Genomic DNA, 17,744 nt, shown 5'->3' with positions numbered 1-17,744 from the left:
GGAGGGGGGGGGGGGGCGGAAGCTTATTCGATACCTTAAAGTATGCCTTCCGTATCAGAGCCCACTTATTTACGTCATAAAGATGATAACCACATCCTTAATCTAACCACCCCGCATTCATATCGAGAGTACGAGTCTGCAGATTTTAGAATGTTTAAGGTTACCTAATACCAATAGGTACTTGAATAGTTGATTTGCGTAATGTGAGACAGCCAGTGTTGTCTCTATCGTGACGGTGGGAGACATTTTTTACAGTCCGTAAACGGCAAGCACCTGCTTCAAACCGAATAGTCCTCGGCAATATTAGATCTATAAGGTGTCATAGCCTGCCTGCTTCAATGGGTGTTTGCAGCAATTTAGAACAGATTTCCGAACAACAAGCAGTAACGGATGCAATACATAACAAAAAGGACAAAAACACAAACCGTCTGCTTGCGCTCAATTTTACGATATTTCTTTTAGTTTTACCTAATTAAAACAAAAGCAAAAATCGAAACAGAATTTAAAAAAAAGGATCAACAAAAGGAATTATGACTTCGTCCTCTTTCTTAGAAGAACACACTGACGAAAAATGAAAACTTCTTTCCTTCAGCGACATGTTACATCTTTTCGAAACATATAGATCTATGTTCAAATCTGATATGGACAGAGACAATCAGTTTTTTTTCTTACCTTGAGAAATGTTGGGCAGCTCCTACTGACGCATATTATATTCCGGAGAGAATATTGTCCCCGCAATTTACGTTCATTTGAGGTGCAAAAGAGGGATGTTCAGTCCGTATTGGAAAACTGAAAGTAAGTTAAATGTCTGCCCGTGGAGACGAATCTGCACCGCAAGATCTTTTTATAGAGTCCAAATTGTACAATTTTAAGACCGTCACCAATTTATCAGGGAAAAAGTGTTTATCTTAGACCGATGAACTTCTTGTACAGTGTCAGGCCCTTTTGAAAAAAGCAAGGGGGAAATAAGAAATGGACATTTGTAGTTGTAGGGATTGTCTTGGGGACAAATGGCCGATGTGTTTTTCTTTGTTGCAATGACAATGTCCAAGAGGACTGCCTAGTGTCTGAGATGACCACTTTAAAATTTCTCCTCGATAATGAATGGGTGATCATTTTGGACATGTGTGACTACAGTTGAATAGAGAGAACGTGACTTTTTCCAGCGAATGTTACGTTCGTATTTCAGATTTCTCGTACCTCTCCCTTAATGATCTATATCTCAAACGCTTTCACAGCAATTGCTGCGCTGTCAGTCGGAAGTTTCCACCTGCTGATCCACTGTCTACCTAACCTACTTAGTATAACACTTGAGAAGAACTTTTTATGATCTCACGAAAAAGTATATCTATCTGGCTTCTGCATTGCGACCAAAAGATCAGTATTCTATTGCCTACCAGTTTGACTGTCCGTTTTCCAAATTGGCATTGGCATTTTATTATGGTACTCTTTCGATACAATACAGAGTAGTTTAATCGAATTTATTGTCTCTTTAGGGACCAAGTCATGCTGATTTCAGGGACGACGTTGCTCAGACTGATCAGAAGAAAGTTTGGTACTCATAGGACTCACTTGGGTTTACTATGTCTATGAGGCAAAGAACATTGCTTAGGTCCATTCAACACATAAATAAATACAAGCTTGCTCTATATACAAACAAATGAGTTTATGTCCTTTGTCTTCAGCAGAGCCTTCGAAAAGTTAAAGAATGAAAAAGAAAAAAGCCCAACAACAAACAACAAAAAAGCAACAATTTTAACCAACAACAAACAATGATTATTAGGGTTTAATGGTCCCCAACTGGTGTTATTATGATCTAAATTCGAAAATATACATGTACAGATCTCTAAAAAAAAAAACAAGAAGAAAGAACACCCCCCCCCTCATTTTTATGAGAGTGAATGCTTCGATGACTGCAACATTTCTTTTTATAACGGACGTTTTGGGACCTCCTTTCAGCCCATCCACAGTGAGTCTGCCTATTGCCCTGTTGCTGTTTGGAAATCATTCTGGGATTCTTAAACACACTGACGTACGTGATATCTTAGTCTCACTTCATACCATGAATATGCATACCATAATATGAACACAATATTATAACATGGTTATTGGCAATGTATTTGTATTGGTCCGAGTGGCATAGATATAAGGGACACAACTAATAGCCACATTTCTAACAGCAATATTTTGTAGTCATCTACCCTAGAGTGTTCCGGAAGTTGATAAATTTCAAGATGACGGAAGATAGTAGAACGCTGTGGGTTGGAAATCTTGACGAAAAAGTCACAGAAGAAATAATTTATGAATTATTTTTCCAGGTGAGAATATCTTTAAAGTCTATATAAGTCGTAACGTGCAGCTGTGTTATGTAGACAGATCGTAATGTTTCCAAGGACTGGCCATACTTTGTATCGATAATAGGACACACCTGACCCGCTATTTTTTTGGTCTTGTTTGAGAAAGGTTGTTACGGGTGTTGGGGAGAGAGGGCTGGCACTTAGGCAACCGTGACAAGATCCACTGAGACTGAGCAAACTACAAGTACAAGAGTTAGGGTTAGGAGGCTTAGGGTTTAGGGTTAGGGGCACTCTTCGGGAGAAGTTGTCCCGGCCTAACTCCACAGACATTTATACACAACGAAAATTGGAAACAAAAACGGAAGTCGAGTAAAAAAAACTGACTGAATAACTTCGAAGTTAGATCTAGATATCTAGTGAGTTGCCAGGGTGAAAAGACCACCGGTAAATTTATAAAAAGGAAGTGGGGCACTAAATCTACTTGGATATGGTGGTCCTGACTTTCGTAACAGGGGAATAACCCAGAGAAAATCTAGAATCTATTGACCCCAACGGCGATTACTTCTGGTTCTAGATCTAAGTCTAAACGATTACTTTTTTATTCGTGTGCCGATATGGAGAGATATGATAGCCTTTCAAACCTAATTGCAAAACATCAAATTGTGGTCAAATTCAGGGGGGCATGCCCCCCTGAAACACCCCATGTTTGTTTTTTTTTAAGTCAGGGGGGCTACCCTCCTTGCCATGTGAAAAACAAGTGAAATTTTACTGCTCATTTTGTAGGCTAGATCTAGAATCTAGATTTAGATCTAGGCTACCAGCGATAAAACATAAAACATTGATACCGACTATTTAAATCAGTATCGATATTTCAGTAGGCCTACTCAAAGAGTCTACATTATAACAAGAGGGGCCACTCCTCTCTTTGAGCCAATTAAAAATAAAAAAGTGTCCTCAAAATTCGGTGGCGCCCTCTTCGCAAATGCGCACCCTTTGCGAACAGAGTTACCCTACTTGTGTTGAAAAAATCAAAATGAAACCACAGAATGCTACACTAAATGTAGAATTCTGTGAGTGAAACTAATAACATTAGTTTTTGAATAAATTTCGGAAGGACGCTTTTAAAAAATTGTTACGCTGACAAGAAACCTTTTCCGAAGGAAGGGGTGATTGTTTTCTTTGTTTAATTTGACTTTAGAATGAAAGGTGAGAGGTCATTAAAATTTAAAAAAAAATTTAAACTCCGATGAACAGCAGTCGATCTGCGCACGCAAGGAGGTGCTATTCCTATTCTTCTTCTGGAAAAACGAGAAAGAGAGCTTCAAAACATACTGCAGCGCCATCTTAACCCTCATCCTGCGGGAGCCGGGTTTATGTAGCCCGATAAGCCTATTTCGGCACCTCGTCTGCGTTCTGGTCCCGAGTCAGTGTAGCTCCTGGCTCAGCGCACGCGCAGCGCGCATCCTCTTACGTGTCATTCGGGTCCCGAGTCGGATCCCCATTCACGCAGGTCAAGTGTGTGTGCGTCAGTCTGCTTGAGTTTGTGTTCGTTTGTGGCCTTCTTCTAGAACCACCTGTGTTGGTTCGTAATCGAGGCATATGTCTCATTCAAAACATGCCAAGTTGATAGCTCTAGATGTTCGTCCAATGAAATTATAGAAGAAATTGACCCACTTAGACATGAGGAGCTCGAAAGGATAGTCAGGAAACAAGACTTCCATTTTTCTATACAAAATATTTCAAATGAGCTTGATTTTGTATGAAATGATACTACCTGATAAAAAAAATGAGCTTGTTTAATAGTTTTGAATACCCTTGTGCAGGTACAAAGAACAATTTGAGTGTAAAAAATTCGGAAATTGACCTAAATTATCCCTTTTCGAACCTCAGGTCATTCATAACAACAAGAGCGTCCAGAAAGGTTATTCAAATGGGCCTAACTACTCGTAATGTCTTATCAGCTTGTGAGAGGGGGTTATTCATGTGTTTGTAACACTTTATAAATAGAATGCTATGAAGGATAGAGCGTTATTTTCATCATCAGTTAACACACTCCCGCGGTATTCATGGCGAAAACACACGTTTCCCGGCGCGCGCGCTGTACACCAACAGTACACACTGAGTGACCCCGGCGGCCTGCCCGGCGAGTCCGACGTAATCGGTTGCTGATAAGATACGCATCTGGGCACAGACGCAGGATAAGAGTAAAAGCAAAGAGCGGACTTCCGGCGGACACTTTTTTGGCTGAGTGGACCATCTTGTTATGTACTATCTTTGGCCTACACAAAAGTCGGGACCACCATATCCAAGTAGTGCCGGAAGTGGTGTATCCTCTCCCTGGGTGAGAATAAAAATACGATCGACCTCTCACCACAGGTGAGACTTGCCAGCGTTAGCTATTCTCACCCGGTGTGAAACAAGACCTATTTTTCCTAATTTCACTGTCTCGGCGTGGATGATCAGATAGACGAAAAAAAAAAAATGACGTTATATAAGTTATAGCACAAAAGTTAACTAATTTGGTCGTCTACAAAGATGCCACACAACTATATTTAACATTTCGAATCGAGCTGAACTATGCGGGTCGCCATTTTGTTTTGCCCGGAAGTTCTCTCGCGCTACTCCTCTCTCTCTCTCCCCTCCCCCTCTCTCTCTCTCTCCCCCCCCCTTTCTCTCTCTCTCTCTCTCTCTCTTTCTCTCTCTCTCTCTCTCTCACTGCCACAGACAAAATAGCATGCTTTCAACACAAGAGCGCTGGAACGTTTGTTCACGGTGAACGCTACACTGGGTGGCCTATCACGATGAAGGCACACTGGGTGAGAATAGCCGAAAGGCCCGCCTGCGCCTTATAGAAAAGGTCCAAACCCATTTGAAGAACAATTTTGGCATTAAAAACTGCCACAAACCATTATTTTGTGAATTTAGCTGGGGAGAGTCCCCCCCTTTTTTTTAAAGGCAACTTCCGGTTTTGTTTCCAATTGTTTACATGTATATTATGGAGTTAGGCCGGGACCACGTCTCCCGAAAAGAGCCGGGTTAGGGTATACCCCTCTCAAAATTCCACTCTTTTGTGTTGATGGTCGGCTGGCCCTCTTCCTCAAAGTTGTACTCACACAAACACACACACATACACACACACACAAGTGCGGGCACACACACACAAACACACACACACAAGAGTGTGCGCACTCACACACACATACGCGCACACACATCCAAGCAGTTGGCGATGAAACCTTGTGACGTAGCCCATGGCGCAGGCCCACCACAGTGAGATCTAGTCAACTGGCGAAGGAAGCCCCGGAAGAAGACAAAAATAGATGGTGGAAATACGTCATCTATATTTGGGCCGATCACAGAGGTGTGCTAGGTGCTCGCTGTTGCTTCATGTATTTCAAATTGTTCAGTTATATCTACCTTTGAATTTGGACACGGGGAGACGGGACAAAAGGTGTACTAACAAGCGTTCGCCGGGGACTAGGTCTAGCCTACTCTAAAATCGAACGCAATGACTAGTTTGCAAGCTACGTTCACGGCACCCTGTAACATCCTCCATTGGCACAGAGGCACGACTGAAAGGCTATGATCGCTCAAAGTGAATGAGGAAACAGCACAGGAATACTCCCATGAAAAATAATGCAGCAGTGGTCCAAATGCAATGGAGTTTACGAAGGGCGAAGGCGAGCACAGCAAAACAGCTGCAGTCGACAAGGCCTCGCTCACTCAGCGCGCAGAACACCACTTTCGATTCTCTTCCCGTGTGTGGACCTGGCAACCCTCGATTTTCTTTCCCTCCCATCTCACACTTAGCTACCAGATGTCCATTTCTACTAAATATTGATGGGCTGAACACGAATGTCAACGTCATTTCCGTCACAAATAAATAGTTTTTGAAATATTTGCTTGTTCTTTATCGATCTATAGCACACAACGCTATTCCTAAAAGCGTAGTAATTAGCGCGCTTTGGACAAATCGGGAGGTTTCAGGGGGGCCTGCCCTCTGGGTAAAATAAAATTTGGGGGGTTACCCATAATTTGATATTTTATAGGTAGGTTTAAAATTTTATTGAAAATAATTGATTTGCCAGTTTTGGTGGCTTATAAATGTGTGATCTGCAGCAAACAATACTGCAGTTTGACCCCTGAAGCAGTGCATCTGTGTGCAGGTGTGAAAGTAAAAATTTACCGAAGCAAGGGAGAATAGAAGAAGGCCAAGGCAGGAAGAGGGGTGGAAGGGAGTAAAAAAAAGAAGCAGCTAAAGGGAAAAGGGTAGGGGGTGAAGTGAGAAAGACCATTCTTAAACTGAAGACTACATTCAGGGCGCAGTGAATGTAGCTTGCAAACTACGTTCATGGTAGTCACTCCCGAAAATCTAAATTAAATAAAGGCCTAAAAAGTAAAAGTAATCAGTTAAGTGGTTGAAATTGTCAACAAAGTAGGTGTCGACAGTGTCAGTGATCTAGATAGCCACTCTTTGTTGAGGAGAAAAATGGCCGTCTGACACAGTGTCATTATTTAAGCAAAAATGCAATGTGGAAGTGGGAAGTAACCATGTATAAAAGTGATTTTTTATACAGGTGGTCGTTAGTGCAGATAAGGTACTGTACTGTAAAAGTAATAAAAAGTGAGTTTGTTGACAGTGCTCCAAATCTGCATGTTTTATTATTTTACCATTTTTTCTGGATTTAGCTAATAATATTAATTAATAATTGGTAATTTTATAAAGCCACTCCCGTGTCATAAGGGGTGTTATTTTGTGGCTTTTTAGTTTTTTTTGGGGGGCCCTGAACACGATTTGGGTATTAAAAAACGTCACAAATGGAACCCTCCCTACTGCAAAGTTATTACGTAATCGCTCGTCTTGGGTGGACCCCCTGAAACCTCCTTAATGACTACAAAAGCATGCATAAGCAAAACAAAAAAGCCTAAAACTAAGCCTCAACTAAAAAAAACAACCTGTCCTTATTCGTCATTTGGCGGCACTTCTGGTTCAGGAGCTCCACGCTCCTTTTCAGACAGGGGGGATACAGCTTCCCTGCCTCCACAAAAAAATGGTGAAATAGCTGACTTCCAGAAGTGGATGTGACTAACAGGTACCTCGCAAGGTACTGCTTGAGGTACTGGGAGCGATTACCTGGCTGCTTCACCCACCCCTTAATATCCCTCCACAGTCTCTCAACGTTCTGTGTGTGCATCTATGGATTGTCCTGGTCCACAGAACTCACTAAGTGATTAGTCACCCGGTGCGTGTAGCTGAGTTCTTCCAGGGAACGAATGCCTCCTAAGCGCCAGAAAACAGTGGAACTCGGATTCAACGAGAACTCGGATTCAACAAGATGAGACAGATTCCCCGTTTTTTTTCTTCTTTAAAATCAATAAAAGTAACCCGGATTCAATGAGGTCGCTTCCAGGGTGAACAGCCCCCACAGACGTGGCTTCGTTAATTTTTCTCCCAGAATGAACTTTATCTATTCCCGGAAACCATCCATTGCACCTGCATCGGGAACCATTTACTCACTTAACCGATTGCATGCGATCAATCAGCGGCCTTTTAAAGTACCAACACATGTGTTGTTGGCACGCGCATGTGTCTACTCTAGCGTGTGTCGGGGTTGCCGTGCCGGGGGGGCTCTAGCAGTCCAGGCGTTGAACGTCGCATGTACAAACGCGTCACAGTCTTTTTTTCCCCTCGGCAACTGATCATTATTACAATAATAAGCTAGTCTTAACGTAGTTCTACGTAATGAATTGTGCGCTGGTCTATGGAATCAAAAGTTGCTGTATGCTAGGCTCTACACAGCAACACAACTTTTTGGTAAACAATTGAGATGACACAGGCGTGTGTATTTGAACGAATTGGTCTTTTTTTTACACAGCTCAAAATACGCAGGCCTTTCAGGCACCACTTGTGACTTCTCTTGCGCATTACTTGCTCAGTGCCTGTAATTATCTACACAAAACCTCGTGTTTGCTATAACGAAGACTCGGATTCAACGAGATTTTAGGTCAGGCCCGACGACCTCGTTGAATCCGAGTTCCACTGTATATGACGCTCCCTGTGAGAATGGATTGTTTTATGAGCTGTACGAGGGTAACGCTATCCCTCCTGTCTCGGGTAAGAGGGATGACAAACAGTCGCTTGGAGGTGCACTCTATCCCCTCCAAACTACCTCACCTGGTTGAGCACACGGCCCTTATCGTATTTCCTACGAAGTATCAGGGTCTCGTCCCCTTCCACATCAGCTCCACCTATCGCCTCCTGCTAAGAAAACCACTCCTCGGTCACCTCACAACAAAACAAGTGCCAGTCCACTGTGAAGTTCGATGAGAGACCCAGATCCCAGTGGTGGTTTAAAAAGTGATTACAAAAAGTACTTTCCTGGGTGCGAAGTGACACGAAGACAGTTCAAATCTCCCTTTGTAATCCGAAACACTGCAGTCACAGTACCTGCTCTTTTTAGTCTTTGGAATGACCACACTTGCCCTGCACCTCCAAATGTGGTCCTTCTTCCTAAAAGTGCATTGGTACTGGCACTTAGGGCATATATAACTTCCTTCGGTACAACACCGTGAGCATGGAGAAACGCTATAGCACTGTTGTGGATCTTGTGACATGCCCATACCATTTTAATTTTCGTCTCTTCACTGTGGTCAGTAGATCTTCATACTGCCCCTCTGCGTTGGTGGGTTTTTTTCGTACCTCAGCATTTGAAACGTAGTCTTTGTAATACTGGTGGCACGTAAAATTGCCTGTATGCCAAGCCACCGTACACCTGTGAGCGAAACTCTATCCTGAAACCGGCCGCCTGGGACAAAACACACACATGGAAAATGGTGTTTGCTACGCAGGATGTCATTGATTATGATTATAATCCTCGAGTGGGATATAGAATGTATTTCTGAAGATGATATGATTGAAGGTCTGAAGGAGTGAGTCGATCAGGCAGAGGGCACTATAGTCTCAAGAGGTCAGGGTTCAAAGGGCTTAGTGTGCTACTGCCATGGGATTGAAGCTAATTTTCACAGTAAGAAGAAATAATGGGCTGTGATCGTCATGATGTATGAATTTATGTGAAGTGTGGCAATGTGGAGGGTTATACTTTACTTTCAGTAGGGCTCAACCATGATTAAAGTACACAGGCTCTTGGGGCCTTGATATTCAAATGCCCTTTCACCCTTTTACCAACTTAAGTTACTGAAACAAAAATATGACCTGCATGATGGCACTGTTGTAGTTGTTGTGTTGATGAGGTGGTGTTCCCCCCGGGGTCAGTGCCTCTGACTGAAGTGTCTTTAGGTCATTCCCAAAGAGGGACATTTCTCGTTCAAGCATAGTAGAATTGTAAATGGACTGACTCATGTCACGCTCATAATTGTGCCTGATCTGCAACAGGGAACTACTGCCTTTTCTTTCCTGATCCTTACTATTGTCATTTTCCTCTACTTCTTTTGTATATTTGTCACTCTCTTGTGACCTGCTATTTTGGGGTGCCTTGATAGTCGAAGCAGACCTTGTGCTGTTGAAGCTAGAGAGGTGAGCAGTCTAAGTCTGATTCCCTGTAAAGACTTCTCTGTTAACACCCACCCCTTGGCGCTCATATGACCTTATGCAATTGCGAGCGCCGTAAAACCCTCTACTATAAAAAAAAATAAAAAAAATGAGGTGGTGTGTAGGTGATTGACAGTAGTGTGATTTTTGATTGAAGATAGTGGTTTTTTTGTTTGTTTTTCCTGCTTCTTTTGTCTGTTTTACTTTAAGAAGAAAGACTTCTCTGACTTGTAAGTTTCTAGAATTGATGAAAAAAAAACCCCACTTAGGAAAAAGACTCTTGGCAGTGGTTGATCCTTATTGCTCACACTTAAGGCAAGTTGTTGAAGAATTATGCTGGATGTGCAATCTGTTATCTCCCAACCCCCACCTTCCCTGTGTACTTCAGTGTCAACTACAGTTTCTTTGTGTCCTGTATGTTTCTGTTTTGTCACAGCTATGGAAAAGATGGCTGCATAAAAATATAACTGTTACTTCTATCATAATTAATATCAAATATCTGAAAGTACCCAGGGTCGAGATGAAACTGAATTGTAAATGTAGTGTAATGAGATGACTAAATGATAAGTTTCCTGAATTCCTTGAATAGCATCACGTTATCAAGATCTGTACAAAAATATTTGTGTTTTATTTTTATACACATGATCATGTTTTTCTTGTTTTGTTTTTGTATTTCAGACAGGACCCATTGATAGACTGGTGTTTCCAACTGAAGGAGAAGGAGACAATAAGAAGCACAAAGGACATGCTTATGTTGTGTTTCGACATGCAGAATCTGTTCAGTATGCCACACAGGTACAAACTTAGTTTTTTCATGTTTTAAGATAACTGAAATCTTCCTAGACGGCGACACATCGTCTAGGAGAAAAATAGCTGCCTTAACAGGTGGACTTCTTGGACAGTGTAATGATAATATTTTTATAAAATTGCAAGGGGAAGAGTGCTGGGAAGTGGATTGCTGTACAGGCGATTGTCTTAGACAGGTGGCGTGTTCTACTGTAACTTATGAAGAGAGCTTTTTAAAGATCGCCTTTTAAAAAGGATTTCTGTTCCTTGGCATTCCTTTTATTTTTGTGTTTATTTTTTGTTTAGTAGCATAATATCTTTTCTTATTGATGGAAGGTCAGCCTCTTTGTGAAAGTTTAAAGTTTTATTGTGCTACGATATATATGTCACAATTTTAATCACTTTGCGTGTCAGTGAAGGAGTAATACTGAATGTATTTTTGCCGAGCAAATGTTATAAGTTCCTGCATTTGTTACCTGAAATTTTTGCATGGAGTTTAGTCATAAAGGTCCCGAAAGGCTTAGAAAGCATTTGATAGAGATTCTATTGTTCATGGTGCTTATTTTAATCTGGTGATTCTTTTTAGGAGGAAACCAGTGGTAGGGTAAGAGTGTGTATCCACTCAGTGAGTATAACATTCCTTTGAGCTGTGTCTCTTTTTTCTTAGTCACAGAACATGAGATTTTTAGTATGCCTGGAAGTATGAACTTGTAGCTTTGAGAAATGCTGACATCAGTTTAAATTACTATTCACTGTTTCATCAATTGAATGGAACCTATGTTAACTTTTGCACTTTATCTATGTTTAAAGGATGAAAAATTAGAAATATATATATATATATATATATATTTACTTGAATTCTAATACGGGGTGCCCACTACGGATGGGATTGGCCGATCGGGCTGATAGCCTGACCGCCTGACTCAGTCACCTCAAAAACAAACGTGTTTTCTGTTTCAGGCGATCTAGTCAGGCAATCGGCCTGATCTAGCCGTAGTGGGCCCCCCCGTATAAGTTGGAGTTGTGCTGTTTTGTATTTGCATTCCACTTTTGCTTGTTTCCATCTTATTAGGTCCTCGAAGGCACGTCGTTGTTCTCACAGTCACTCTCCTTGAAGGCAAGAAGCCTGCCTGTAACATACAAGAGTCAGCCCTCATTTTCCAGCAACAATTCCTCAAATTTCTCGGCGAACAAGAGCCGATTTGACAGCAGCTCATTACGGGGAGGATTCAACAGACAGTCGGGCTGGCAAGGCCGAGATGATTTCTCCCCTCGGGGCAGAGGCGGCTACAGAGGACGCGGTGGCTCCAACTACAATCAGAACAGTTATAACTCTGGTTACAATAATTACAACAATCAGGTAAAGCAACACTCATATTGCTCATAATATTATGAATTCAACATGATGCAATTTGGCACGGTGTAGGGGGCATAAATCATGTAAAACTTATACCAGATTGTCTAATTATGTTTATCTCCCTTGATATAGCCTGAAATTCGTACAGAGCAAAGATATCTGTGTCCCCGATGATTTCACCATGTGCCTGCTTTACTGATAGTCTGTCATGGCTTTGAGGGTCTAGTCTAGAGATAAAAAATGTTGCATATATATATATATATATATATATATATATATATATATTATGGTGTGCAACATCTGTAGATTTTAAATACCATCGAAACTGGCTACTGATTTCTTTATGAGAGACTGACTGAAAATATTTTGCATGACTTATGGTTGATGAGTTCAAGTTTAGTTTTGGCCCAGCTTAGTCTCCCAATGGTAAAAATGTGCAGGAGTAAGTTTTTCGGCTTTTCAACATACGTCTTCTTTGCTGTGTGGTTGTTAATTTTTACCCATTTCAAGTGTATGCCAGCTTCTGAGTAGGAATGTTTTGTATGTACATAAAGAGTAAAATACAAAAAATGAGAAGTAGAAAAAGAGGGGGGGGGGGGGGTGCTGAAACTCGCATAGCATTAAGAGTGGTCTCCTGGATAGTTGCTGAAAGATTCTGGAGTTTAATCTTGAGACTTATGTTTAACTTAATTCAAGTGTTCAGGAAAAAAAACCCTCAAAAGTGTACTGTAGTTCACACAATCTCAGTCAACAAAGTTTATAGGATCTGATAATCCTTTGCTCATTTTGTCAATGACTGTCAGTTATTTTGATGTGCGGTTAGACTTTTATGGTTGACACACATTGTTTGAAATTTGGTCAATGATTGTTTCAGTTTCCCACACACTGAAAATACATACAGTTGGGCACAGATAACATGAACATGGAAAACTTGAATTCACGTATAGCTTGTACAATTTGCCATTTCCCGACCGATATATTATCTCTTTAATTTTTTGTTATATCAGTTAACCCGGACTATTGATGTGTCGCACACATTTGTCAATCCCCAGTGTGTTTGAGTTATCCGTATCGGACTGTAGATGTAAAAATAAGATTAATTGTCAGGATTTTAATATCTACTCTTGGTCTGCTGCACAGATGAACTCAAGTGGGTGGCTAGGGGGCCAGCAGCAAGGTGGCTCCAACGACGGAGGGATGGCCTCGTACAACACTAGCGGCAACGACAACCTGCAGGACAAGCGCCAGAGGCTGATGCAGCAACAGAACATCACGCTAGACGTGCACCGGCAAGTGCAGCAGCAGCAGCAACAGCAACAGCCAGGCATGATGAACGTGAACCCTCAGATGTACAACATGCAGCAACAACAGCCACAGCAGATGCAGCAGCAGCAGCAACAGCAGCAGCAGCAGTGGTCCAACAACGGGTACAACTGGAACATGGGAGCCAACGTGGGGACGAATATGGGCACGGGAGACATGGCGTCGTATCAGACGTACAGCACGGACCAGTACAGTACCTGGTACCAGTCGCAATAACATCGGCCACTCCGCTGTTGTGTGTGAAATGACTGTCAAATAACCTGTCAGAGGGGTAATGTTGTTTTCCAGCCCTTATGAATGAGTGACTCTCAGTAAATTGAAGTCATATAAATTACATTTTTTTAAATTTCGAGGGTATTCCATACTTCACTCTTTTCAGGTGTACCAGATATCTTTAGGTTTTTGGATCTAGACTTAATTAAATTTTGACTTTGATTTTACCTATACAGGTGATGTACAAAATAACTTCATATAAGCATAACCATCACTCAAAAGGTAACTTGTGATAAATCAAATTGAACAAAATTGAATGAGAAATACATTCAGACATAAAACAAGGATTAATTTTGAACATAAGCATGCATTACAAGGGTTAAAATGGGTGATGGTGAGGAGAAAATTAAAGTTTGATTTTTTTTAAAAAGCAAGTCAGCATAGCTATCTAATCACATACAGGTGAGGAATATAATTCTCACATTTTTGAATGCACAGTTTTTTATTTGAAAGCAATATTCCAATTTTTGTTTGAGTTATGATATTTCTACTCAGTCCAGTTACGTCGCCCTGTTGATGCTAGACTGCAAGAATGAATTCCCTCGTTTATTGCCAATCTGATGCTTTGACAAAGAGAAACTAGATGTTTTTGTTTCATAAATCCTTTTCAAGTTTTCAAGTAGCAATAATAAGTCCTTTTTAATCACGGATCACGTTAATACGAAACAAAACTTTGACGATACATCCTCACTAGGTGCAGACTCTTGCCAATATATCGGCAATATGTCCGGAAAGAGTTACGAAATTGTTGGAATGGAAGCAGTTAAAAAAAAAGAAAGCATTGATTATCATCTTTCATTGAAGAATACTTTGCATAAAGCAAAAATGCTTGTGTTGAAATGAGAACTGGCTCGCTCCATTACCTCTTTTAACTGTTTTGACAGATTTGAGAATAAGTTACTGTGAGAGGTTTTCTTGGAATTGGGTCACATGTTGGTGTAAATTGTGCGAGAGTTCTGGCTTTGCCTTGTACGTTTTTGTTTTGTTTTATTTGTTCTTTTCTGAAAATGTGTTTATTCTCATAACGAGAGAGAGAGAAAAAAACGTGAGAAAAGCGAAAAAGGAAAAGCCGAACTATGTTTACCAAATTTATGAATGTTGGAATGACGGTTCAGTAATTTTAGATTGCTGGATTGGTGACCATTTGGTTATGAGTTCTACCCCTGGCAGAACAATGTGTTCTGATTCCTTGGGACAGACACATTTTCCTGAATTTTTTCCTCCCTTTCTAGGTGTGAATGTTGCAATGTGGAGAATGTGGACGATGAAAAAAATTATTACACTTCACTGAAGCTTTGTGCCCTTTGACCATCCATCATTATTTTTCATGTTCACACATCCTGTAAATATGTGAATACTGCAAGTGTATATATTGGGAGGGAGGTCAAAACGCATTTTTTAAAGAGTCTGAAACATAACAGGAATTTGGTCCAAACATTATTTGATTTTTGTCATGTTTGCAGCTTTTCAGCCAAAGGTTACCGGCCTCTGTGGTGTAGTGGTTAGGGGCTTTGCTGTCGCAGGCAGAAGACCAAGAGTTCGGTTCCTGAGTGGGGTGACAGTTTTTACTAAGTATCTCAAGTATCCCTCTCAGCACGGGTTGGCCTCGACAGGCAGGGTCTGCAGCCTGCTTCCAAATTGATCTAAATTGTGTCGATGGGGTCGTAAAAACACTTACATTAAAAGATAATTTTTTTTGGGGTGAAAGCTTGAAAGTAAAGAAAACCCCATTTTGTCCGTCTCTTGTTAGTGGGTCAAAAAAGATTTCTACAGTTTGTAGTAAAATGAAAAGAAGTCTTCAGTTGTGCAGCTACTCGAAGCAAAACGTCTTTGCTTGTTCTCACTGTGATGTTTGTAATAACTTCAGGAAGGTGCCATTGTCCAATGATTCGAATGCACTTTCAGTTCATGGCTACTATTAAAAGCTCTTTGCCTTGCTGGAGTGGAGTCATGAGCTGTCATTTTATTCTTTCGTGTGTTTTTTGTTTTTGTGAAAATGTATGTTTTGTTGATACCCTCTTCTAGAGATGAACAGAAGTCCCTATGCTGCTGGGAAGTTTGATCTATTTTAGATTTTTAAAAACTCAGGTCCTATACTGTTCTTCTATTGTTAAGATGGCCACTTTTCTGGAAACTTTTAGAATGCCAGGAATATGAAATTTCCCTTAGTGTTTTTTGTTCTTTTAAAATTTCAAAGCCATGTCTATTCTTGTTGTGTTGTCTTGTGTTCTTTTTGCAAGAGATGCAATCCTGTTAGCTTTGCTAATTTTACTAGAATTAAATGACTATGTGCTGACAAATTAAGTTAATTCTCGCAATTTAGGAATGCGGATATCCGTCAAAATTCGACACTGGTGTCAAATTTATGGATTTTCGACGTTTGTCATTGTCTTCAAGTTTAACATGTGTTTTAATATTTCGTTCCATTAAATTGTTCAAACTCAGCCTATAAATTTGGTTTATAAATGCACATCTATCAGGCTAAAATCTGAGAAATAACTCATTTTGTCATCACGTCTTACAAAGGCTGCAAAACTGTCTTTTGTCCTCTTTTGTCTCCGGATGTTTTTTTTTTAATCTAAGTGAAGATGCAGAAAGCTAACGTGCCTGAAGGCAGTGAGTTGAGCAAGGTGGGACAGGCCATTAAAAAAAAAAAATCGCTGCTCGATCCTCCAATCTTGTAGTCTGACAGTTTAATTGGAACTTAAACTGTGGATGTTGTTCATACACTTATTATGTGTTTTGTTTTTCCCTCCATGAGTTCATGTAAAGCCATGTATATACATTTAATATATATGTCTCATTGGCGTCTTCTTTTTGATAATAAAAAGCAGAGGATGTGTGCCCATCATTTTACTTCTGTGTGAGGCCCTGCTTGCTTTCCTTTAAATATATGCGTTTGCGAGTGGTTGGTGGGAGCTCTTTTGTGGTTTGCCCTTTCTTACCTATTGTATCGTCCTTATCTCTCCTCCTTTGTGGGTTGTTGGTTGGATGCTGTGATATAAATCTTTCTCCATGGGTGGTTGGTGGGTGCACTGGTGTGGTTTGCTCCTTCTTTCCTATCAAACATATATCGTCCTTTATCTCTCCTCCTTCTTTTTTGTGTTTGTGTTGTAACACTCTTGTAACACCTCTAATCTTAGGCACTTATATGAGCTTATTGTGTTGCAAGTGCGGTACAACTCTTACTAAAACTAAAATTCTATCTCGTTCATTTTTAAATGTTGTTTTGGGGTCAATTTGGTTTCTGGCTCTTTCACAACATGATGACCAGGGGTCTCACTCAAACTCAAATAATTACCCCTGAGCTGCTGGGGTCTGGGTAAGCCTGGGCCACTTTAAGTTAAGTATTCCTCACAAAAATGTTAGGGTTAAAGTTAAAGTTAAAGTATTTAAAAATGAAGTACAACTGGTCTAATTTTGCCAATCTTTATGAAACTATTAATAGCAGTTCAGAAATATGAATGGAATGGTTCTTCAGAACATAAGCTTTTTGGCCAAAAGGTGTCTGTGGAAAAACGTGCGGGTCGCACTAACACTTACAAATGTACTTTGATGTTAATTAGGGGCCGAAAAATATTGTCCTGGTGACACCAGTTGGCCCATTGACTGCGAGTTTAATACCACTGGTATAAAGAATAAACAGTACTGTGGGACCTGCAGGTGGTTGGAGGGTGCTCTGGTGTGGTTTGCTCCTTTCCTATCAACTGAGCATCGACACTATCACTAAGGGTTTTGATTTTTTGTTAGTTTTAGTGCAAGTTTTTGGACACTTGCAACACAATATGGTCATATAAGTGCCGAAGATCGGAGGTGCTACAAGAGAGTTTTCTTCTTTCTTTTCTTTTATCCACCGCTTATACCCTTTTGGGTGTCGCGGGAAGAAAGAGACATCTCTCTGTCGCCAGCCAGAGCTTGGGTCACTAGTCAGGGGGATGCCGTGGGTGGTACAAGAGAGTAATAAACAAAAAAGGAGGACAGATCAGGACAATGGATGTTTATTTAAATTTAACGGGGCACGGTTAGCTCAGTTGGTATTTCGCTGAACTGCAGAGCGGATGGCCCTGGTTCGAATCCCTGACAAGGCGTTCTGAACTCTAGTTGTTTTGGGGATTTTTTAAAAGATTGTCCACAGTCCACCCATTTGGTTCAGTACTAT

At 40.8% G+C, this 17,744-nt stretch overlaps 1 protein-coding gene across 1 annotated transcript; it reads left to right on the top strand.

The window, feature by feature from the left end:
• The first annotated feature begins 2,197 nt into the window (after positions 1-2,197).
• Positions 2,198-16,441, top strand: LOC101851481 (myb-like protein AA). The gene is made up of 4 exons (XM_005093672.3): positions 2,198-2,318; positions 10,525-10,641; positions 11,705-11,992; positions 13,130-16,441. The coding sequence occupies exons 1-4, from the start codon at positions 2,235-2,237 to the stop codon at positions 13,526-13,528; spliced, it is 888 nt and encodes a 295-aa protein (XP_005093729.1). The 5' UTR covers positions 2,198-2,234; the 3' UTR covers positions 13,529-16,441.
• Positions 16,442-17,744: the final 1,303 nt, after the last annotated feature.

The sequence above is a fragment of the Aplysia californica genome, unplaced genomic scaffold (genome assembly GCF_000002075.1).
Source record: "Aplysia californica isolate F4 #8 unplaced genomic scaffold, AplCal3.0 scaffold00067, whole genome shotgun sequence".
NCBI lineage: Eukaryota > Metazoa > Mollusca > Gastropoda > Aplysiida > Aplysiidae > Aplysia > Aplysia californica.
Note: the sequence above shows the minus strand (reverse complement) of the source record. Positions and strands in the feature narration are given on the sequence as shown.

What these genes read in the sequence shown, in the direction of transcription:
- LOC101851481 (XM_005093672.3), top strand. Translation starts at nt 2,235, where the DNA reads ATGACGGAAGATAGTAGAACGCTGTGGGTTGGAAATCTTGACGAAAAA. An exon ending in TTTATGAATTATTTTTCCAG is followed by an intron (nt 2,319 to 10,524) that starts GTGAGAATATCT and finishes TTTGTATTTCAG; the next exon opens with ACAGGACCCATTGATAGACT. An exon ending in ACAATAATTACAACAATCAG is followed by an intron (nt 11,993 to 13,129) that starts GTAAAGCAACAC and finishes TCTGCTGCACAG; the next exon opens with ATGAACTCAAGTGGGTGGCT.